General features: G+C 41.8%; 1 protein-coding gene across 1 annotated transcript in view; it reads left to right on the top strand.

The window, feature by feature from the left end:
- Positions 1-1,309: 1,309 nt before the first annotated feature.
- The window catches only part of LOC144653815 (uncharacterized), a 28,546-nt gene continuing 6,445 nt past the window's right edge, over positions 1,310-23,410 (top strand). Inside the window, exons 1-19 of the mRNA XM_078513913.1 lie at positions 1,310-1,714; positions 3,877-4,164; positions 4,680-4,982; positions 5,605-5,754; positions 6,461-6,757; positions 7,563-7,865; positions 8,513-8,788; positions 9,295-9,618; positions 10,038-10,355; positions 11,642-11,968; positions 12,558-12,866; positions 13,947-14,294; positions 16,474-16,803; positions 17,492-17,788; positions 19,297-19,623; positions 19,995-20,261; positions 20,882-21,163; positions 21,609-21,797; positions 22,157-22,264. Coding sequence (XP_078370039.1) covers positions 1,603-1,714; positions 3,877-4,164; positions 4,680-4,982; positions 5,605-5,754; positions 6,461-6,757; positions 7,563-7,865; positions 8,513-8,788; positions 9,295-9,618; positions 10,038-10,355; positions 11,642-11,968; positions 12,558-12,866; positions 13,947-14,294; positions 16,474-16,803; positions 17,492-17,788; positions 19,297-19,623; positions 19,995-20,261; positions 20,882-21,163; positions 21,609-21,797; positions 22,157-22,264 — 5,155 coding nt within the window. The 5' untranslated portion in view covers positions 1,310-1,602. The remainder of the gene's footprint in view (positions 1,715-3,876; positions 4,165-4,679; positions 4,983-5,604; positions 5,755-6,460; positions 6,758-7,562; positions 7,866-8,512; positions 8,789-9,294; positions 9,619-10,037; positions 10,356-11,641; positions 11,969-12,557; positions 12,867-13,946; positions 14,295-16,473; positions 16,804-17,491; positions 17,789-19,296; positions 19,624-19,994; positions 20,262-20,881; positions 21,164-21,608; positions 21,798-22,156; positions 22,265-23,410) is intronic.

Here is a 23,410-nt window from a genome sequence, read left to right as displayed (position 1 = left end):
TGGTGGCTTGAAAATTTGTGACCCACCCCTTTCTTCTGGCTCAAACTGACCCACCCCTGATACGGGGTTGAAAATTACATGACCCACCCCCTTTGCTCATAAAATTTATTATTCTGTAAGCGGTTGGAGGTTTTTGATTTGATATCAGCTTTTAAAGTGTGATTCCCTACATACACCACCCTAATTTTCCCTGATGGACACTTTCCATGGGAAAATTTAGACACAAAAATGTGCAAAATCTGAAACAGTACGTAATATTAATTCATAATATATTTAGAATAATTAATATAGAATAATTAATGAATAATTAATTCAGAAACTGTCTACAACCACTGTCTATAACTCATATTTGCAAAGTGTTCAAGAAAAGAGTTTACTGGTGAAAATCTAAAGCACTGAGTGAATCAATGCAGCCTGAAGACAGACAGGCAAAACTGATGTTATGATCATAAGCCATCTAGGGGGGTCAGGGGGCATGCTCTCCCAGGAAATTTTTACATTTTAGCCTCCTGAAATCGCTAGAAAATCATTTAAAATTGGTCACTTTGAGAAATTTATCTATTTATACTGATATAAATAAGATGACCCACCCCCTACATGTAGATCAAAACGACATAACCCACCCCTTTTCGAGGGTTGAAAAACTGATGACCCACCCCCTTTCTGCTCCGGCCCACCCCCCCCCCCCCCTCTACTTATTGACCAGTCCCTTAACTGACCAGACGGCAAAGGAAGGCTCCTAGATGGCATCTCAAGTTTGTTCGCAAATCAGTGTATCTAAAAAACATTTAAGAAAAAGATAAAATTAGCGGCAAAAACTTTGAGTTCGTCTTTAAAAAAAAACCCTGCAACATTTGATTTTGGCGATAAGAAGATAAAATAATCAACAACAGAGCATTTTAAGACCGGCCAGTGATATGAAATTATCTTGAATATTAAACGCCCCTACACTCCTTAACTCATTACGACGAGTTGTAATTGTTAAAATGTTCTTTATTATTCCAACGTAGCGGGAGAGTTTGTTTATAAGCCGCTTCGAATTTTTTGCCTTTATAAGAATGATGGGTGTTATGGCTGTGTCATGCAATACGACAAAATATATCACGCCCAACCAGATGATATCACGCACGTGCTGGCGCTGTTTCGTTTGTGGTAAAAGCTGCGTTTTCTGTAGTTTTTAAAGGCTTTTGTCTGGGCACAAGAACAACGCTAAACTTTTGCGGCCTTTTGCAGCCTGAGCGAGAATCATGAAAACACGATAAAGGATCTAACCGGAATTTTAGGGCACGATAATTGATTAAATGTTTACCTTTGACATTACCTGAGAACCGACTGTTGTTTCCTGAAATAATAACATGAATGAAATTTTCCACTTGGCAGCCTTTCGTGACAGCTTAGACATCTGATACTTTTCTTAGTCTTCATATCGCTTTCAGTTTAACCTCGGCATGAAAACGTCACTTGAATCCAGTCATCGGTCAAGATTATGTTCTAGGAATGTGTTGATTTCAAACGTTTTAAGCATCGCTGAAATTTAAGGTTTGCTGTTGATATGGTATTGATGAAAACACTGTTCCTTAGATCGAAGTCATCAGCGTAAAAATGGCTACGTTAACATCATTGCGTGGTGTTGGACTACGGTGGTTCGTCGATGGTTTCCTTTGTGTCGTCTTGATGCTGGCCGCATGGAACGTTTTAGAGACGAACTCGCAGGGTAAGTAGAGTGGTTTGATGCTCAGTTAACTTCAATGCTGTGCATTGATCTGGTTAATTTCGGATGAATAATAATTGTGGTTTCTGCCGGGAAAGAGAAAGGGCTGTTTACAGGGTGTTTACTAATCGCCTGCACTCAATGTAGACTATTTACTCGTCTATAAAAACCAGACAGTGAAATCTATTTGATCGATACAGCGAATTACTGATCACGTCCGATCAAACAAGGTAAAATATTCAATGATAAATGGCAAACCAAAACCTGTCAAAACCGTAAAAAGAATTATTATTGTTTTTAAATCATCTCTGAAAGTTCCTTTGTTCAACTCTTATTGTCAAACTATTCCTCAAACTTTCATATTCTAAACATTCAAGCAAAGCCTATTCGATTCGCTTCCCTATAATTAAACCCCTAAAATGGGGGCTATCATTCCATTAATCCGATCCCAGGCATCCTGAATAAACATAAACGAAGGAAGGATGTTTCAGTCACAAAGTGACCTAACAGCACTTTATTGTCCGAACTCCGAATTGTACTGCCTCCCGTCTATGCTTGCAATGTCTACAATGCTACTAGAATTAATGAGAAAAAATATTAAGATTAAAAAGTTTAAAAGTTATATCTTCATTACTATGTAAAAAGGAGTTATTAGTCCTAGCTAAAAAAGAATATACAGTACTCTAATAAAAATAATGGTAATAAATGAAAAAACATTAATTAACTGAAAAATTCCAAAGACTTGCATTGTAAGACTATCAATTCTAGACGGGTTGTGCCCATTATTAGTGGAATATTGGCCGGTCTGATAAGTTTTTGGACGGCAACGTCTAGACCGCCAAGGAGTCCAAGAACTTATTTCACACGTTACAAGTTTGCACGTTAATCGCTAGCCGATATAAAGGTTCTTTTACCTCCTATTTCCGTTATTTTGACTGCAAGGGTCACAGCCTTTTGTCGGTGCGGATGCGGGCGCAAATTTTGTGATTGCCGGTGTGATTATTCCAAAACATTTCGGGATAGGTGTTTGCATGCAATTAATGAGTTTAAAATATTAGAGTGTTAGAAGGATTATGCAAACTAAGTCGTTTTCTTTTTCTTTTTTGTTATTGAAAATAGTTTAAGAGTTGTTAAATACAGATAACGAACTGTCATTCCACGGCTATTGAATCCGCACAGAGCAGATCATCTATTTTATCAGCTTTTAGCTTAATGACCTTTTACCCTTTCCAAAAAAAAATGAGCCAAAATTCCTTGCCAAAAATTCATATTGACCGGCATATTGTCTTACACTGTTTGGACAGGCAGGGGTTAAGCTTTCAGTGACAGCTAAGTAACCCATGACAAGTTTTATGCCGTTTACCCTAATGTGTCTCTTATGCACCAGCCAATGGTTTATCCTGCTTTTCTTTATGTTTGTTCTAGCTGGCATTATCCGATCATTAAACGGTTTTGGGCATTAGCTGACGACGGTTGATCCGTGATAACAAGAGTAACTTGTTTTGTTATCTGCAATTAGGATATCGCATCGGGCTCCACCATTGAAAACCAGATGAATTAACTGATAGGCCATTTTGTCATACATCTTTTATTGAGGGAATGTAATAGCCCCGGGAATAGCGAATACATTGCATGTCTTGAAGTAATTCAAGAACAAAATTATAGTAAAGCAAGCTCGATGGTTTGGAAAATTCAAGAACAAAATTATAGTAAAGCAAGCTCGATGGTTTGGATTTTACAATACATTTCCCATGGCCAACGAAGAAAATTTTTATTGATTTCCATCGTGTCACACACCCAAATTCTCGGTTGAAATCTTATGCTATTCAGTGGCAGCGCGCGCACACACACACACTTTTTTACAGTAACAAGAAAATAAAAGTCAATTAAGAAAGAAACAAAAAAACATTTCGTTTGTGGACGCCGTCATTTTCCAGAAGCTGGCTTTAACCGCCATGTTGACGAAAATTAAAAAAACCAAGCAAAACCTGCCAGAGACACCACACTGCTTTCGTCATCTGTATGGAATTTCGGAATTTCCGAATGGCAGTTTTTCTAGTCGGTTCTCTATAATACAGTTTGGATTCTGCGGGGCTCTCTAACTGGCCAAAAAACTATGTCTTATTAGTTTTTAATTATTTGTTTATTCATTTTCTTGACGCCAGGTGCACCCCTCAGGTACATTGGAAAGATGAGCTATGTTCGCATGGTCCCTGAAGGGTCCTCTGTCGACCTCAGCTGTGAGCTCAATGACCCAACAGTGGCCGTGACACTGTGGCATATGTTGGGGTCCGGGGGAATGTATACTCCGAGAAAAAACTTGGCAAAATACGGACAGTTGTACACTCTCCACAGAGTAAGCAGTAAGATGCAGGGCATGTACATATGCAGAGCAAGACAGCCAAGATTTTCCAAAAATATTGGAATGGTCTACCTTAAACCAAGTCCCAAAGGTAATAAGCTATAAAGTCCTTTAATAGACCGTACCTCGCAGTAGTGGGAGGCGCTGTAGCCTAATGGTTAGTGCGCTGGACTCCGGATCGAGCAGTCCGGGTTCGGGCCCTGGCCGGGGTTGCTGTGTTCTTGGGCAAGACGCTTTACTCCCGCAGTGCCTCTCTCCACCCAGGTGTATAAATGGGTACTGGCAAATTTAATGCTGGGGGTAACCCTGGGATGGACTAGCATCTCAACCAGGGGGGGGGGGGGGGAGGAGAAATACTCCTAGTCGCTTCATGCTACTGAAACCGGGATAAGCTCCGCCCTGATCGGTCGCTAGGCTCGAACGTAGACTTTACCTCAGTAGAAAACCAAACACCCAGCGAAACAATTACAACTATTCCATTATTACTTTCCTGAGTTGGAAGATAAATTTGAAATATCGTTTCTATTGAGCCGGCTGGCTGTAGTTGTTAATCAAAAATATTAACAAAAAATGCGTTTATGCTTTGTCATATTTCATTACTTTCAGACCCACCGAAACCGACTGTGGACGCAAGACAAAAGGAAATTCTTGTCAGTAGAGATGTAAACCTCACATGTAAAGCCACAGGTACAAGAATCTCGTACGTTCAGTGGTACAAAAGAGCACGCCCACTCTCCATGCAACAGCAAGCAGTTCGCACACAGCTGAACCTCAATGGCGAAACATGGACGAATACTCTGGTTATAAAGAATGTTCAAATGAACCAGGCTGGGTTTTACGAGTGCCGTGTGTTTGAGACTGATCAAGACTTCGGGTTTTGGTCGACTCATGTCAAACTGAGCGTGTTAGGTAAGAAATAAAAACTATCCAAAAGGTTCTCTTTTGCCCCTGCTCTTATACGACTTATACGTACCAGGTGATAACAATAAAGAAGCTGCAATGCCAATCAGTATGCAAGTCTGCACTGAAAAGCGAAATTCTTCGTGGTCACCTTTATCTTCGTTTGCTTTAAATTGAGAAAGCTACTGAAATTTAGAGAAGCTAATAACGAGGGCGTATGCTTTAAAACTGGAGGTGGTAAGGCAGCAGTTTCGCTTCGTGGCAGTTGTCTCCCCTTCCTTTATACGGAAACGTCTCACAAATCCCTGTCCTTTAACTTTTTATTCATACAGTAGCGCCGTTTTACCACTATTTTCATCTACATGGTAGCCGTCTGTTTCAGGCGTTTAGGTGGTTGGAGCGTTGTGCGAAGTCGGGAACGAATAGTGTCCTGGCGAAGAGACTCTACTTCCCAGCATGTTCCCAGCTAATCGAACGGCGTGAACAGACTAGCTCCGTATTCTCAGCTGCTCCTGACCATGAGGACTATCATGCATTGAGCCCAATTAAGTTAAAAATGTTTTCTTTGTTTGTACTTTTTGCTGACTCGATTGAATAAAATGTTAAACGCGTTTCTCGTAATCTTTCTCAGACAAAACCGAATGCCCAGAACTTGATGGCACTTTTTCCGACCCGCAGAGGCCCACGGGATATCTCTTTTGTTCGGGGGGAATAAGTACCAGGATGAACTGCTCAACGGGCCTGGTGTGGAGAGACGATAAGAAAGCCTGTGATACGCCAGGTAAGCCATGTTACTGTTCTCCTTCGCAGCTGTTATTTGGGTTGTCATAAACTATTCTCCCCACTACCCTACTCCTCGGGATCCAAGTAACACCTGCAGAACTAAAGGAGACTACTTTGTTTAATACCAACTATGTAAAATACAACCAGAATGCTACATAATTTTACCGCCAGCCGAGGTCACTTTTTCTTGTCAACTACACTAAAGGACGCAGTAGTTTATGCAATATTCTGTGCAGAGGGGCACTCCCTCGTTTGACTTTAATTAACCGCTGTCTTCAACAGGTTACACAACAGTGCTGTTAACTAACTGCCCCCTTGTTTTGGAAACGGTAACATTTCTATTCAGAATCGTTATCTTATAATATAGAGAAGGGAAATAATATGAACGGCCGACTGTGGTCTGAGGTTTAGAGGTCCCAGCGATACCACTCTGTCACAACTTACATTTCAGGACAGAAAAACATTAATGATTGTTTCAAAAAAGAGGGTAATCCCAACCCCCCTCCCCACCACCACCACGGTCCACCCCCTTTCTCTCCACCAATTTCTTACCCCTTCTCCTTGACTGGAAGGGCCTTAGTATCAAATTCATGCCTTCTAAATGTTTACTTTTAAAAACACTCCTCCATCATAACGTCTAAGTTGCATTTAAAAATTAAAATGGTGCAAGCCTGCATGCATATGCGTCTTCTCTAACCTTTCAGCACCAGTAATACGATGGCAGTCAACTTATCACTCGCTGCAATTGGTCACCAAAACCTTTGGAGATTCCGTGATTTTTAACTGTAGAATGAACGACCCTAATGTGAGAGTCAAGCTAAAACAAAAGGTGTCTTCAGGCGTGTTTGTTGAAAGATTCACGGATGGGTGCAGAGTCAGTCGCCTTGGTCAGACATTTGTTATCCATGCAGTGAATTTCAATGACTTTGGTATCTACTATTGCGAGGCGCCGCGGGTCAAGATAAGACGAAAAGAAGAAGCCTACTTAAAGATCAATCCAGGTAATGTTAGAAAAGAATTTCCTTTCTGGAGAGGAGAGCACTGTGTGATGAAACAAATAGCCCAAAAGAGTTTAGGAACAAATGCTTTTGATTCCTTGGGGCCGATTTTGATGGAACAACTTTTTGCGTGGGTTTTTTCTAGCGCGTGCTGCTTATATCACTCTGGCGGAGTGGATGCTATATGAAAGGGTAAGGGTTATATTAGGACCTTGGGGTGGGGTATCTACCGGATTAATATCTTTTACATTTGAATCTTCCAAGCTTAATGTATACCATCATTTCTTTCCATACAATGCCACTCGTCAACAAAACTAATCCTAGCAGTATGCAGGAAGTCTGTCGCATTTGGACCTAGTTGTATGCCCTGTAGCTCAGTGGTAGATTGCTCAACGGGTGTGCGTATGGTCATAGGTTCCATTCCTGTTAGGAGAACTCGAAAATGTTTTCCAAGTAGTACTAAACACCCCTCTGTAACAGACCCAGTGGAACCCGACCCAGTGGATTATTTTCCCCTACCCAGTGGAAATTTAGTCTTCACGGTACCCAGCGAAAATTTTGATTTTACCCGCCTATTTTTATGCTTCTCCAGTGACTGTGCGGTGTGCCTTCTATCGGATAAACCTATTTAAAAAAAGAGTCAAAATAAGCCGACCCAGTGGGAAATTGGCCAACCCCAGTGACTTTTTTCTGAAAACCCGGTGAAGACAAAGATTCCACTGGGTCTGTTACAGAGGGGTGTTACTAAGCTAAGCATATACCATCGTTTCTTTTCATCAAGATATTGTTGTTGTTTTTCTTCTTCTAGCTCCAATGTTGGCCATTCGCCAGGGGTACAGAAATTTATTTGTATCGTTTGGAAGTTCTTTGGATCTGAACTGTGGAGCTCATAACATCTTTCAGCCTTTGATGTTCTTAGAAATAATTCGCATGGACGGCATAACACAGTTGACGCCTGATGGGAAGAGGGTCACCCTGACTGGCAGAATCTTGACCATCCATAGCATGGATCCTAGCATGAAGGGCAAGGTTGTCTGCAGGGTTATTTCATCATGCAACCAGGCTCAAGAAGATGTCGATCTAGGGCAGCTTTTACCGGTTCCACCGAAAGGTTAGTGTCTTTTCAAAAGGTACCTGTCGGCATTAATAATTTATAGGGAAAATAAGGTCCGTTGAAACCCAAAGAATGAAGAAAGCCGATGGTTTATTGTGGCATTGCTGCTCTACTTTCCCTGGATATGTCTTCCACTCAACAATTTTTCAGCAAGAGATTAAGGGTAATTGCATAAGGCCCAGTAAAATGCCTGATTCGCGTTGGAAAGTAAGAAGTTGCCGCAGTCAATATTACCGGACCTTCGTCCCTGTTTTCTCTCCATGGTTGTGAAGGTCGTTATAACCTTAAGGGCACTTTCCATTAGTCAGAACTTCCCGGCCTGTCCGGTGGTATTGAATTTAAAATGGCCCCTTTTCCACGAGATTTTTCCCACAAATCCACCACAGCAGTGTATTTTATTTATGCACTGACTGGTTTGACATGCAAGACAAATCTGACTAACGGAATCCTGTTCTCGAATATACCGGTCTGGCCGGCCAGTTCTGACAAATGGAAAGCACCCTAAAATTTATTTTGTTTATTCTTTCTTTTTGACATAACAGAAACGGACTCAAAGGTTTAAAATTAAGTACAATGCAGTGAAGATTCAAATATACAATCTGAGATGAAATAAAAAGCTTCTTTAATGTCGTTTGTCCTGATAGGAACACCACCTAGACCAGAAGTATCGCAACAACTTTCAGTCGTTAAAGAAGGCCAGAACTTAACCATCACATGTTCAGTTTCTAGTGGAGAGTTACATAGCCTTGCCTGGTTTAAAGACAAAGAGCCTGTACCTAAGAAGCATGTCCTCACTTTAGGTTCTCACAGCGAGCTCAGGATTAATAATGTCAGTAAGTCCGATGCAGGAAATTATGAATGCAGAGCCATGGATTTCGGTGCCGGATATTGGCTGAAAACAGCCACCGTTAAGATCGACGGTACGTATTTACCCTAAAAGCTCTAGTTAGGCAACAGTAGACCATTTTCTTGCAAGTCCTCCCCTTCTTGTCTCCAAAACGTCAAAAACATCCCGTCTATTAGCCTCCCTCCGGTCCCAACGTTTGTAAGCGTAGTTGGTTAGTTTATCATAATTCTGGACAGGAAAATAATAACTTTTGGTGACTACGCTTATATGGTTTTTAGGACTCTTTTTCCACCATATATACTTCAATTTTATTGTCACTTTTTTTAAAAAAAAAACGTGCTATTTAACAGAAAAAAAAAACAACACCAAATATCCTACAGCTCATGTAATGTGCACTATCTGGTTTACAATTTAAAATAAGCCTCCACATCCTTCCACTCCTCTAACATTATCTCCCTTCTCTAATACTAGCTCTCTTCCCGATTAAACCTGATTACATGGACTAAAATTTATGTTCGCTATGGATTTGTACTATACTTCTTACAGTAGAGCTGACTATTTTTGTTCTGACTTATTTAGACTCGCCAGAAATCAGGCAGACCGTTAAACCGTCGACCGTACCAACCACTTTTGCAACGACACACGTGCCTCCGTCACTGACTGAAATAGTTCCATATCAGCCGGTTGATATCACCTGCCGCATGTTTCAAGCTGACTTTGAGGTGAATTTATGGCAAGAATCAACTCCAGGAATTTACATCCAAAGATTGCCTGATGGCGTAACTCTCATTCGCCAAGGCAACGTGTTTACCATAACTCAAGGAAGAAAGAGCGATGAAGGGACATATTATTGTCAGGCAGCGGGCTCCAAGAAAATTCCGGCTGCTATTCTAACTTTTCCAGGTAACATACTGAAAATAAGTAATGCTCTGCAAAGGTAGTAAAAGGCCAAAGTAGTACACATATACAGACCAAAAAGAAACGACGATGGGTGAGGCTGTGTTCACACTCGGTGCCTGGGCACGGTGTCCGAGTACGATTCTCGATGGGAACTAGTGTGAACATACTATTTTTTTAGGTGCCCACTCCATAATTCACTTATAAAATGGTACTTGGGTTTTGGTACTATGGTTTTCTGTGTGTGAACACGACGCTATTTTTTGCCGGTACCCACTCAGGTACCAGTGCTCGGACACTTATTGTGAACATGGCCTTAGATAAGGGTAGAATGAGACGGTACATCAACATGTCTGCGAGCTTCGAAAAATGTAAGCTTAATTTTAAAATATAAATAACGCCCTCTTCCTTTCTTTCTTTTATAGGTATACAGCTTCCCGAAAAAGTAGCGTGGGTTCCAAATAAATCTAGGAATATCGATCATACAGGCGGAGCAGACCTGGCTTGCATTGTGTATTCCAGTGTGCCTGCCGACATGAGCGTCTGGCTCAAGACTGACCAGGCAGGCAACAAACAAAATATCACGGCTGATAAGCATAAAATCAGGAGTAATAAGTCTGGTCCGGTTGAAGAACTTGTCCTTCAGATAAGAAATGCAACGGAGCAGGACGCTGGCACATACACTTGCCGTGCACAGTTTGGTGCACTCATTAACGAAGACACCTTGCGGTTGGCAGTAACAGGTAATGAGGAAAATTAACTTAAAGAATCTTTAGAAAGATATTTATCAGGACAGGGTTCTCGGGAAAAAATTCTTTGAACAAATTAAGCTTGTGTCTCTGACTGGAAAATATCTTTCTCACTTCCCAACTGTGGGATGTGCCATCATTTCTTTTCATAAAAATTCGTCCTTGGATCGTCGTACATTTCTTTTGATTTTAGTTTAGGGATTTGCTAAAATTAAGTACTTTTGCTTTCATTTCACTGTATGAGCGTCTGACTGACTGACTGACTGACTGACTAACTGACAGACAGACAGACAGACAGACAGAAAGGCAGACAGAGACTCGCTGACTGCCTGTCTGCTTACTTGCCTGCTTTGACCGACCAACCGCCCGATCGACGCGCCCACATAAATATTCTTAAGGTCGCGCAGGACCCTTGCAATCATTATGTATTTATTTATTTAAAGATTATGCACGAACTGCGACGACTGAAGCCGACAACAAACGAAATATTCATGAGAATTGTTTTCTTTAAGTTCTTTGTACAAGTAATTACGAGTTATTGTTCTCAGCTTTGTGCCCCGTGCGCTGGAACAAAGCGAATTATCATAATTAGATTCACAGCTTTTAATTTAACACACGTTGTTGTAAACATTGACTCGGAAGGTCTTCGGAATCGTAAAAACCTCCAATTTTGTGTCCAAGTTTTCTCCGCCGATATAGAATTTCAGGAGTTGATTCGTGAGGAACATAAATTTGGTCTACTCTATTGTGTTCTGACAAGAGCGAATTTTGAAACGTCCTTCTTAAAATGAAGACAGCACGTTTCAAAGTTAAGATTTCACATTTTTACTCCCTTAGAAGCCATTAACTTCTAGCAGTTTTTGAAATCGAAAATTTCGTTCTTGTCAGAACACAAAAGAGGTTTTGATTTATCTCTAGGTTATAAAATCATTTTGTTCGGTGCGCTGGTCTTGCTGAAAACTTGGACACAAAATCGCATCATCTGCAGTTTAACTTTTAAGAACTTGTAACATCACAGTAAACGGTCATCTCTCAGTAAAAGGACAATCATGATGTAATTCAATCATCCCCTAATATCCTTGATAAATTTTAGAGGAATCGATTTTCAAAATGCAGCGAACTAAAGCATTACAAGATAGCACCTCGTTAAGAAATTTGGCTAATGAATTTATTAATGAGCAAGGGTCCTGCGCGACCTTAAGGAAGTTTTACTTAACAATTGAGAAGTCAACCTAGCTTAAGAAAAAAACCTTCGTGACTTTCCCAAACAATCATTTTAGATCCCAAGAAAGGTCAAGTCCTCCTGCATTCTGGAACCCAAGTCGTAAACGAATCGCAATCAGCAGAATTTTGGTGCAAAGCGGGTGGATCCCCTCAACCTAAAATCACTTGGAAGAGACATGGGCAAGAGCTCGGTGAATGCAGTCTTCGATGGGGAGCAGTCAATTGTCAGACATTCTCCGAGCGGCACAAGGTGTCGTTCAGTAAAGGAACGTCTTTCCTGCGTGTTGTAAGCACGGTGTTTCATGAAGACAATGGACCGTACTCTTGTATCGTTGAGAACACAGTAGGAGGCGAAAACGTTACTCTTCAGTTAACTGTCCAAGGTAAGCTGATTTTGCAGTTAATTTTCAACAGCACTTTTAAATTTTCCTTTATCCTCAAACCAGCGTTATTTATGAACGATTCAGTAAAAAATGACACCTTTGATAGAAGCATGAAATAAAAAGCTTAGCAATTTTTTTTTTTTACTGAAAAAATACTAATAAGAAGAATGTTTTACTGCTCAATTGTCTCGTAATTAGATCTTATCACTCTTCAAGGTCAGAAAACAACGACCGATATCTCCAAAAGGACAACAACTCAATTCGTATTCGCTTGTTTAGAAACGAGAGAAATTTGGGGTGAGCCTCATCTCTTAGTCGCTTGTAGGACCGTTGCTGGGACAATATGGCTTCCTCTTTTTTTTTTCCCAAGTGACGGACCCTCTGGCGACTACAAGAGTGAGACTCGCCCCCGATTTCTTCATGTTTCGAATGAAGATTGGCGTATCATTTGTTGTGTGTGAAGAGGAAAGTTGTTGCATGGTGACCCAAAAGCTGCCAAAAAACCCACCAGCCCTTTCGAATTCAGTCCACCTAACGCTCTTCCTTTAACTATAGGTGTTCTTAACACTATATATTTTTCTACTTTAAGTCAAACCTTCTATCAAGAAAAACGCAAGTAAAAACGTCATGATAATCCAAGCGAAAGAAGGCGTGTACCTGAATTGTAGCATCAGACGCAGTAGCCCCCCACCCACCCTCTCTTGGTGGTACAAGACCTGTCCTAAAGATGTCACAGCCTGTACACCCTCGTTCGACGGCTGGGGAAGAATGAAAACTGACACAGCCTCATTGGAACAAGTATTTATTCCACCAAACCAAGATCACATGCTTTACAAGTGCATCGCTGAGAACTGGCTGGGCCAAGATGACTTCACTTACACTGTTCTTAGGCGACTTGGTGGGTATAAGTAAAATAGTTTTTCTGATTATTACTTGGTAAACAAACATGAATCGCCTGTATTTCCAGTATTATGTGAGAAGAATCAACAAAAAATATACGTAAATAACAAGGTGGTGCAGCGTCAGGGGCAATCAATGGATCATTCCAGGAAGGTCTGTATGTAATCACCTCAGATTGTCTTTTAGTGAAACGATGCTACCTGTTGTTTTCACAGATGTTAAGATTCGTTTTGGGTACGGAGAAACAACAGATATGATTTTCGGAAAGGCAAGAACACCTTGCAGATTCGGGTTATAAGATCTCGTTCAGTAAAAGATACTTTAATGTTGAGCTTAACAAAATCGAAGGGATTAAACTATGTTAGTTTACACAAATATCCCTTTAAAATGCCATAAACAAAATGGGAAAACACAACAACGACACTTTTGCTTAAAGTTTCCAGTTTGGTGCTCCTGCAACATTAACTAATAATCTACTTCACTCAATCTTTGTACAAATAATACTAAATTATATTTTGCACCATATCCCTAATGGAAGTCCATATTGCAAGTCAATTTTTGGGAGTAAGCTGTCCTAGGGCTTCCCTGACAATACATGCCTCTAATAACCAACTATTCAAAGTCATTTGCACAGTACTGTATTATGCATGCAAGTCATTCGTCCCGTGGAAATAGTTAATTAATCCCATGGCTCCCTCCCATTGGTGTAGCGGTGTTATATTAACCGCTCCGCCCAAGGTACACCACATTTCTAGGTCTTTCGACGGTAAAACCACGACTACAGTTCAAATGTCGCGCCCTGCCCTCCCTCTTTAGCGATCTGTGTTCGGTGCATCATCTTCCAGCGGAGTGTTTATTTTGTCTTCGGGCGTACTTACCTTGTTTTTTTATCTTTCGCGTTTGCTGTTGACCGCGCTGTTTCCCTGGGCCCCCGAAGAAAAAATTTCTTGCTTCGCCGGTGACACTCTGTGTCGCCTATAGTTTTACCGGAGTGTCGCTCTCCATATCTTAACCATATAACGATGGCAGCAGAAAATAATAACACAGTACTGTTCTTGTTCACCTGTTCTCCTTCTAGATAACAAGCCTCCTAAGATCATCGACTTCGCGACAAAGACATCTGTCAACGCTTCCCAAAATGTAAAGCTCTTTTGTGAAACTGAAGGCCAGCCACCATTTGCGGACGTTCAGTGGTTCAAAAATGGCGTTTCTGTTGGAAGCTGTAAGGGCGAACTACTACAAAACAAAACATGTGTCCTGCACCAGTACCACGGAAAATACAGAAAATACAAAATCTCCTGGAGAATATCTGGAGCCGAGTTGATGATCAAAAATGTTCTCCATCCCTTTGATACCGGCGTATTCACTTGTGTCGCTTTCAATGATGTTGGGACTGATAACAAAACCGTTTCTTTGAATATCTATGGTAAGTTTATAAAGCTGGATATTAACAGTGATTTCGGCCTTGTATTGCGCGTCCTTTCTGTGCATAGAATTTCGCAGGTAATTTGCGCACGTAATAAAAGGCATACTGAGGAACTTATAACCACTGGAAAATTGAACTTACCCCGTACAAGAACGTCTTTCGTAGTTCATGGAGAGCAGGGGTGGCGCAGTGGTGAGAGCGCTCGTCTCCCACCAATGTGGCCCGGGTTCGATTCCGGCCCGGTGCCGTTTGTGGGTTGAGTTTGTTGTTTGTTCTCGTTCCTACTCCGAGGGTTTTTCTCCGGGTTCTCCGGTTTTCCTCCCTCCATAAAAACCAACACTCCAAATTCCAATTCGATCTTGGATGCACGTACAGGTCTTTACGAGCTCCTGAGCTCTTCCGTGTCACGTGGGTAAATAAATTACATTTTTTTTATATTGCAACTGATGATGAGGTAGCTATAACGAAAAATACTGGTTATTAGACCGGGGATTTAACAACTTCGTAAGCGGTTTTGGGTGCTTATTGCCCCCGCAGGGTTTTGGCCCAGAGGCCAAAACCCGAGGAGGCACACTAGGAGTCCCCGGGTGTATACATACAAGGACAATGAATATTTGTTGAAAAAGTAAGAAATGTGTCTGTAGTGGGCGAAGCATTCTCGATTTGACGAAACTAGGCGCGCACGGTCGTGACGGGTAATATTTTTGCAAGCGCGAACGGTGGTGTCGGGTACTTGCAACCACGAGGTCGCGTTTGGTCACCTTCGCGTTTCGAGCTTCGCCATCTGCTAGCAGCGTTTTGTTTTCCGGATTTGGCCTACGCGTGTTCACAAATTTGTTCGAGCGGTTTCTCTGCTTTGGTTGTGTTAAGTGATATTTGAAGCAAATGTTAGTAATACGTCGAAAGATTTCGAGCAATTGGTTTCGTGTTCTTGGCTACGTGCCGGCTACCTATGTTTCAAGCGTTACATTTGTAAGGTTTGCTTTCGGAGGTTTGTTGTATCGTATTCATCTTACAAGTTACAACAAGTAATAAACAAACGCGTGAACTTTGCCATGTAGTACAAGGTACAACGTAATTCGTTTCGCTAACAAACTGTCAGATTATTTGATCCAAAGAGTGGGGTTGTTTTCTCGAATCTTTGAATGTGCCATATTTTGTTACTCGTGGAATTTTTTAGGCTTTTTGGCCTGGAAATTATTGTAAGTTTATTTTGAATGTTATAAGCCCGGGAATAAGCTTGTGTGTTGTCATCACGAATAATGTGTTATGTGTTATTTTAGCCTGTTCCAGGCTCTCGGTAGTTGAAGGGGAAAGCGAAAAACGCGGGCGAGCGAGAAAAAATTAAAACGAGGGGGGGACGAAGGCTCACCCGCTCTCCCATAACTACCGAGAGCCTGGAACAGGCTAGTGTTATTTCCGCTAGGTGTTATTTCCGCGCGCTAGGTAATATAATTCGACTTGAACTTGTGAATATTTTTAGGACGCAACGGTGTCACACAACAAGAAATTCCGCATGACACAGTAAAAAAGAAGCCTAATTGTGCAGTCCATCGGCATTAATAATTAAAGGCGACAAAAAACAAATTATAAAAAGGCGGGGGCAGCTTTATAGTGAGAACTATTACTAGTTATAAACTTAGGGGTTTAAATGCGGAAGAGAAAACGTTTCGCAACAACATTAAAAGTGGTAATTAAGCGACATTTAGCCCTTTTCAGTATCCTAATTCAGCAGAGGGGCGGGGGGTGGGGGAGGCTTTTAACCGGATATATTTTTATGTTTCCAGGTGGATGGGCTTATAAACTTGATTTTACGGTAGTCGGCCGGCCATCGCTCTTTTTCGACTCTTTTTCATTGCTAAACAAGTCACGCCAACCGATTTTCATGTTAACTTCCATTTCAAGAGATTTGATTTTCCTCATTTATAATTGACTACATTCAAGTCAAGTGTATGCCATCTGGACTATTTTTGTTGTCGCCATCTAATTACAGCTCGTTTACATCCCAGTGGAGCCTTTCTCTCTAGTGTCTAAGCCCCTTCTGGCTTTGAAAATCGACTGACCCTGGTGACAAAAATTATGGCCGAGTTCTTACGATGGAGGTTCTCTGAGTAAAAAATCTTACGGTCTCATTTCCTCATTGAGATTATTAACAGTTACAATTATTCCTCATCGCCAGAAAAACCAGTACTTAAGAAGAAGAACGACACAGACTTCCGCGTGCTGGCCTTTCAAGACACCACTGTGATTAAGTCCACCGCGTTACGCGGCCACCCTGAACCTCACTTCAAGTGGTATCAACAGCGAATCAGAATTTGCTCCTCGAGCTGCAAACCGGACGTTAGAAGATGGCGACGTGTTCCTAGACACGTGATCAACCCCTCGGAGCATGTTCCATCGAGAATCAGCAGTCTGTACTTACCCCCTGCAAATAAAGGGTACTTTTTCCGATGTATCGCCGAGAATTCTCTTGGACAGGACGATGTTGTGTTTTCGGTGCACAGAATGGGTAAGACCTGACTGGCCTGGAGGGGAAGGCTTTCTTTTGTATAATCAGTCTGGTTTACATAGCATATTTTGTATATTGCAAAGTTGTACAATTTGTTTCGGAGATGCGGTAAGCTAATGGGTAGCGTGTTGGACTCCGTATCGAGCGGTCCAGGTTTTATCCCCAAGGTTTGTCCCTGGCCTGGGAGGGCCTCGTGGTTAGTGCGCCGGACTAACCACGAGGATCGAGTGGTCCGGGTTCGAGCCCTGGCTGGGGCACTGCGTTGTGTCCTTAGGCAAGACACTTCACCTCATAGTTCCTCTCTCCACCCAAGTGTATAAATGGGTACCGGCGAATTTACTGCTGGGTGGTAACCCTGCGATGAACTAGCATCCCATCCAGGCGGGGGTGGGTAGAAATATTGATGAGCCACCTGACTCGACCGCAGGCCATCTGACCGTGGCCAGGGTTATTTGTTAGTTCGTAAGCAAAGTGCTTTACTCTGACTCATAATACCTCTTTCCACCCAAATGTATTTATGGCCACCAACAAACTGTACAGGCAACGTGACAAAATGCTGGAGATACCAGGTGGGAGGAGATATATTCCTTCTCGCTAATGCTTCGGAAACTTGAGTTAAGCGCGACATTAATATTTGTGGGCCACTAGGCTCGTCAACCTATCCTTTACCTATCCGTTTACCTTGCAGACATCCAGAGTGTTTTACCGGAGATCATTCCCTCGACTTTGTTCCTACCCGTGGATGAGAGGAGCTCGATCACAATCCTATGTAAAGCGAGCACCGGTGACTTTGACCATCTCGCTTGGTATAAAAGAGGTAGAGCCCAGGAACTACGGGCCGTGTTTACAAGAAACAACAATACCATCACGAACACGTTATCTTTTGAAAATGCACAGCTGCAGGATGCTGGCGAGTATCTGTGTTATGGTTATGGATGGATGGCAAATGAGACAAAGATATCAGCGATAAATGTTTCTGTTACAGGTATGACGCTGTCTTCTTCCTTAATGCATTATCGTCGGCCAGTGCAGGGAAGGAATTATAGCGTTACCGACACATTAGGGTAACTGTTACGGGAACATTGTCCCGCAGGGACGAGTTTACATGAAGGAATTGGTCTCCAACCTTAAGTTGTTTCTCTTCTAGAAAGACACTTTTAATTAGTTTACTCTCATACTTCTTTCTGCCAAGGTGTTAAAATAGGTACTAAAGAATTAGTAAACGTGTCAACTATTCCATCGAAGTCTCCCGAAGTATTTGTCTGACGACATCGAACGTATTCAGAGGCGCGCTATGCGAATAACCTTTCCTAGATTTTCGTATTGTGAGGCGATAGAAAAGGTTGGTATTCCAACACTTTCAGATAGACGTGAAGTATTTTCCGTTAAATTATTTTACGATATTGTAAGCAAGAATGATCGCAAGCTGGCTAACTTGCTACCGCCTATGGCTATGGCTCACGCTCAGCGTTTGAGAAATAAGAGACGTTTTGTCATTCCCGTTTGCTGCACCGATCGTTTTATGAAATTGTTTATTGTTTGCGACGCGATGTAAATAAACTTTTAACACAATTGTCATTCATTTTTACATAGTTAATGGAGGGGAAATGGTTAGGAAGCCCGGCAAACATCAAAGGAGCAAACAAAGAGGCCTTGATTTATGTTGGAAGGTCCACGACCCTGCACATCTTTTGTTTTGTGCTCATACACTATGCATGAATTACGTAATCGGAATGTTTCTATTGGTTCGTTACCTGAACACACGTAACCACCTATTGTACTTTGTCAGGTTTTGTGCAGGGTCAACCCCCAAACTAGCGAACAAAAACATACAACAAAGAACTTTGCCAGGTTTTCTAACCATTTCCCTCTATGAACTATGATTTTTAGAGTCTTAAACCATTTTTAGCGGAGCTCCTAAGCGTAGCACCATAACCATGAAAGAATGAACACTATCGAAATGAGTTTTCATGGTCAACATGGATAGCGGCATGGTTCGCGGGCGCGTACGTACGGCGTACATACGTACGGAGTCGCGCAACATGGCGGCCATAGTTTGATGGTAGAAAGAGTGAAGCAAGAAGGTCGTATAAAGGCGGCCGTATAAAGGCGGCCTTTAAAATTTAAAGAGGTTTGAAAAGAAAAACAAGAAGCAATGAAACAAAATGTGGCTGTAAATTACGTGTAGAAAGTAATCGACCGCCAAAAAAGTGGACATTGAGAGCCATAATCGATCGATGACTTTCGTGACTATCTGTAAAGCCAGCATCGTACATGAAGGAGCATTCGAAAGCTAAATCGGGTTGATATAATAAACAAACCATTTTATTGCTACGGGGTAAAAAAAAAAAATTGACTCTCTGGGATTTGAACTCACGATCTCCCGTAATTCAGTCCTACGACTGTAATGTATGATGTTTTAATTGAACGAGTTTACTACTACGACAAAACATCTGGAGATATCTTGCATTTTTCTTTTCCTTTTCTCTTTAGAGTTTGTACTTCCTGTTGTTTCTCTATCAAACCAAACAATTCAAGAGGGTAAAACGAACCACACGATTTTGACATGCATATCATCCGGGTATCCAGCACCAAACATCACGTGGTACAAAGATGGCGTAAAGCTGAGCCTGCTCGCTCTTGGGTCTGTGGATGACTGTAGAATAAATGGCTTCCATTACATAAATACTCATCGACCACCTTTTGCAAAAGTCCTGGTGATATGTAAACCACGTCACGTGGAGAACACGGGAGTTTACAAGTGTGAGGCTGAGAATATCAAAGGAAGTGATACGAGTGAAGCGTTTTTGAATGTTTTAGGTTTGTAATCTTGTCAAGATGTTTTAGCGATTTTATGTTGTTTTTTATTCATTCAGGTACATGACTACTCAGGGGCAGATCCAAGGGGGTACTTTGGGTGGCTAGCCACCCCCCCCCCCCCCTTGATCCACAAGAAAACATGAAAATATAGAAAATAAGGGCAATGACACTGGGTAAGGTGTAGAAATCGTTGAAAACTTTAGCTTAAATAAAGTTAAAATAATTGCTAACATTCACCCCCTCCCATAAAAAAACCTGGGTCTAATAATAAAATAGTGAACAAAATTTTGTTAAAAGAAATCCTGGATCCGCCTCTGCTACTTATTCTGTAAAGAAATTCCTCACTTGGTGTAATTTTCCTTTTTCCCCAGCTCAACCAAGAATAACTAACATGGTGGATCGTAAATTGCCCAAGGACCTTAACGATAAAATTAATGAAACCTGTCATGCAACAGGCAATCCCGCACCCTCAGTCAAATGGGTCAAGAAAACATCAGACGGTCGCCATGTACCTGTCACACATTGGCACGAGAAGAACCACACCCTTCATATAAATTCACTGCAAGAGCAACACTATGGGGATTATGTATGCGTGGCTGAAAACAAGTTTGGTAATGATACCGTGGTTCTATCCCTTGGTAAGTGTTGTTTGTATGCCAAGCCCCAGCTGTTCGATGGGCGGATAACGCTATCCACCGGATAAAACACTATCCAGTGGATAGTGTAGTCTTTTTTGTTTGCATTTATCCACTAGATAGCGATTTATCCGGTGGATAGCGTTATCCGCCCTTCGAACAACTGGGCCCTGAAGTTGCCAGATCTTATGGTGATCTTATAAGGTCCGACTTCGAGCCTTGGTCTCGATAGAGGTAATCGTATTCGTACGCAAGACATTTCACTCTCAGTGTATCTCAGCACAGATGTCTAGACGGGTATCAAAGATCTTTAAAGGCAACCTGACAAAATAATGAGACGTAAATTGCAATGGACTAGCATTCCATCCAGGGGCGATAGCACATACTTCTAGACCCTTAATGCTACAGGAACCAAGACGAGCTTAGGCTCCATGCCCGTGAGTCAGGACTTACTCAGCAACTTGGGTTATCTTCAATATTTTCTGATAAAATGATCGATATGTGGCATAACCTATCAAAGCTGTCTCCTCCTCCTCCTCCGCCTCCCTTCTTCTCTCCTCTTACAAGTTCTAACCAACAATAAGTGTTCTCATATCGTATGTTTATATCTTGTGTTTCCATAGTAAAACCACCACCGATAGGAGCCATAAAGAGCCCAGGATCACCTTCTAAGTTCGCATTTATAGTGGCCATTGTAGTCAGTGTGGCCCTCATCCTTTTGCTCCTAATAATCGCCGCCATTTTGTATCGCCGACGTCGTCTTTATGGAGGTTTCTATATCTGCACCACTCCTCCTCTGCCAGACATGATACCGAGGCTGGATGCCTCTATTCCTCTCATTGAACAAGTTAACAAGCTGCCGTATGACAAGCGGTGGGAGTTTCCTCGAGAGCAGCTCCACTTTGGTAAGGTTTGGTTGGTTTAAATGTGTGCGTCAGGGATTAATTTGCTTATTCGTGAGTAGGTCTGCCAGCCCCTCTCCGCTGAAGGACTAGATAGTATTTCCTCTACTTCTCCTCTTGTGTTATCTCCGACCTCCCCATATCAAGTCCCCCGAGGAGAAAGTGTGTTTCCATTATGCAATAGCAAATCATGTATTAACAGTTTTGATCCGTTCAATTGGCCACAGCCTCCCCCCCCCCCCCTCTCCACTTCCCTTCCCCTCTATAAGTCTCCTAGTTAAGAGTAGACTCAGTCTGCACGCAGGTTCATTCCGACAGAAATCATAGCGAGCTTGATATGGGAAATATTCATGTAAATAACTCTCACAGTGCAAAACACGCACGGGTGAAACCGGGTTTCTTTTGATAACCCAGTGATTTATTCCTCCATCTCTCTTTTGTTTATTAGGTAAAGTGCTCGGCTCTGGCGCTTTTGGGGAAGTTTACTTAGCTGAAGCAGAAGGAAGTATCATCAGCGACAACTTATCGGCAAAAAGCTCTAGACATCGATTATCATCAAAATCATCAAAAAGAGACTCGCGGAGAGGATCTACCTTTTCTCAGGGACCAATTAAGGTGGCCGTGAAAACATTAAAAGGTAAACTAAAGGGCACGAACTGAGGGATACCATTTGGACCAGAGTTAACTGATGTCGTCGATTAACGTTAACGCCGTTCAACGAGAGTACGGGAGAATTTTGTCTGTCTCTCAAACGAGGGAAAATTCTTGTCAACTTCCATGAAAATTTCCCCATGTTCGAATTCGACGACTTGCTCCCAGACGCCTTTGTGCAATTCGTCGGCAAAGAACTACATCAATTCCAAAAACTTGACGTATACAGCGCCCGACCAAGCTGACGGATCGTCTGTTCTCGAGCTCGTTTCAAATGATGATATATCTTTCTATGGTTTGTTTAATTTTCTAAGCCTTTTAAATTATTTTCTTATTGTTAAACAGAGGGAGCGGAGGAATCAGAACGCAAAGACCTGTTATCTGAGCTCAAAATATTGATACACATTGGATCACACAAGAATATCGTCAATTTACTGGCGGCATGCACAAAGGGTAAGAACTTCTGTCAAATTGCACTTCTTGTATAGGAAATAGCGCATGCTACAGACCTTACGGTTCTGAAAAAACAAATCAGATTTGCAAAGGCCGCGTGCCGGGCCAGGGGAGTGGCACTACCTATTGTGGACAATACAACTATACAAGTACACCCCGCCCGAAATGGGTCCCTTATTCAGGTTGAAGGTGTATACAATTGTGGGGATTTCACGTGTTGGAATATGAAAAAGGGTATGGAGAACTATCTTTAAAGGAACTATGTCACGGGGACTTGGCAGTTTTTTGGTCTAAACTGTTCTGAAATTAGTGGAAAGCAATTAAACTCATACAAAACATAATCTTTGAACATCTAAAGGAACATATAACCTTAATTTGCGAATAAAAATCCACCTACGGCTATAAATATCGATTTTTTGATGAAGCGCGAAAACAACTTAAAAACGTTAGTCCTTCTTTTCAACTACATTCCGTTTCCATCCGAGCCATCCGCATGCCAAAGATTCTCGTTAAAATAATTAGGTTTCCTGCGACAAAAATGTAAATTTTGGCTGTTCAAAAATAAAATCCACGAGAAAGCTCCTTTAAACAACTGTGCCCAGGTTGCTCATGACGGCTTTTCCTGCGACTTCAACAACAAAAATTAACGGCCCAGGAAAATTCTCCAATATTTAGAGACAAGATAAGCAAGGCTGACACTACGTAGAAATGAAAAAAACCTTAACGGGACAACGACATGATAGAGTCCAAACTGAAAGTCAAAACTCTGGACAGCTGTTACGACCTGATTGGGTCTCTTCAGCAGAGTGTATGCCGCACAGAATAGAACAACCAGCGCAGAAGACAGTTGTCTATAAAGTGCTCGTGGTAATGACAATCCGGATGGGCTCAAATTCAAACACCCGCCCATCGACCATAGCCGCGTGACTATTGCTCAATAGGTCAAGAATTCGAAATATCATGTCGTTGTCTCGATAAGGAAAGTGAGAATAGACAGGACTATCCTTACACTGAAAACATGGACAAAACCATGTGAAAAACAACACTGCAAACATGGACAAAACCATGTGAAAACAGTGAAAATGTACAGCATATCGGATCTAAAAGATCACCCCTTTACGTGCTTACCGTGTTCGACGTGTTATT

The sequence above is a fragment of the Oculina patagonica genome, chromosome 5 (assembly GCF_052425735.1).
Source record: "Oculina patagonica isolate OP01 chromosome 5, crgOcupat, whole genome shotgun sequence".
Classification (NCBI taxonomy): domain Eukaryota; kingdom Metazoa; phylum Cnidaria; class Anthozoa; order Scleractinia; family Oculinidae; genus Oculina; species Oculina patagonica.
This window is presented reverse-complemented; position numbering and strand designations above follow the sequence as displayed.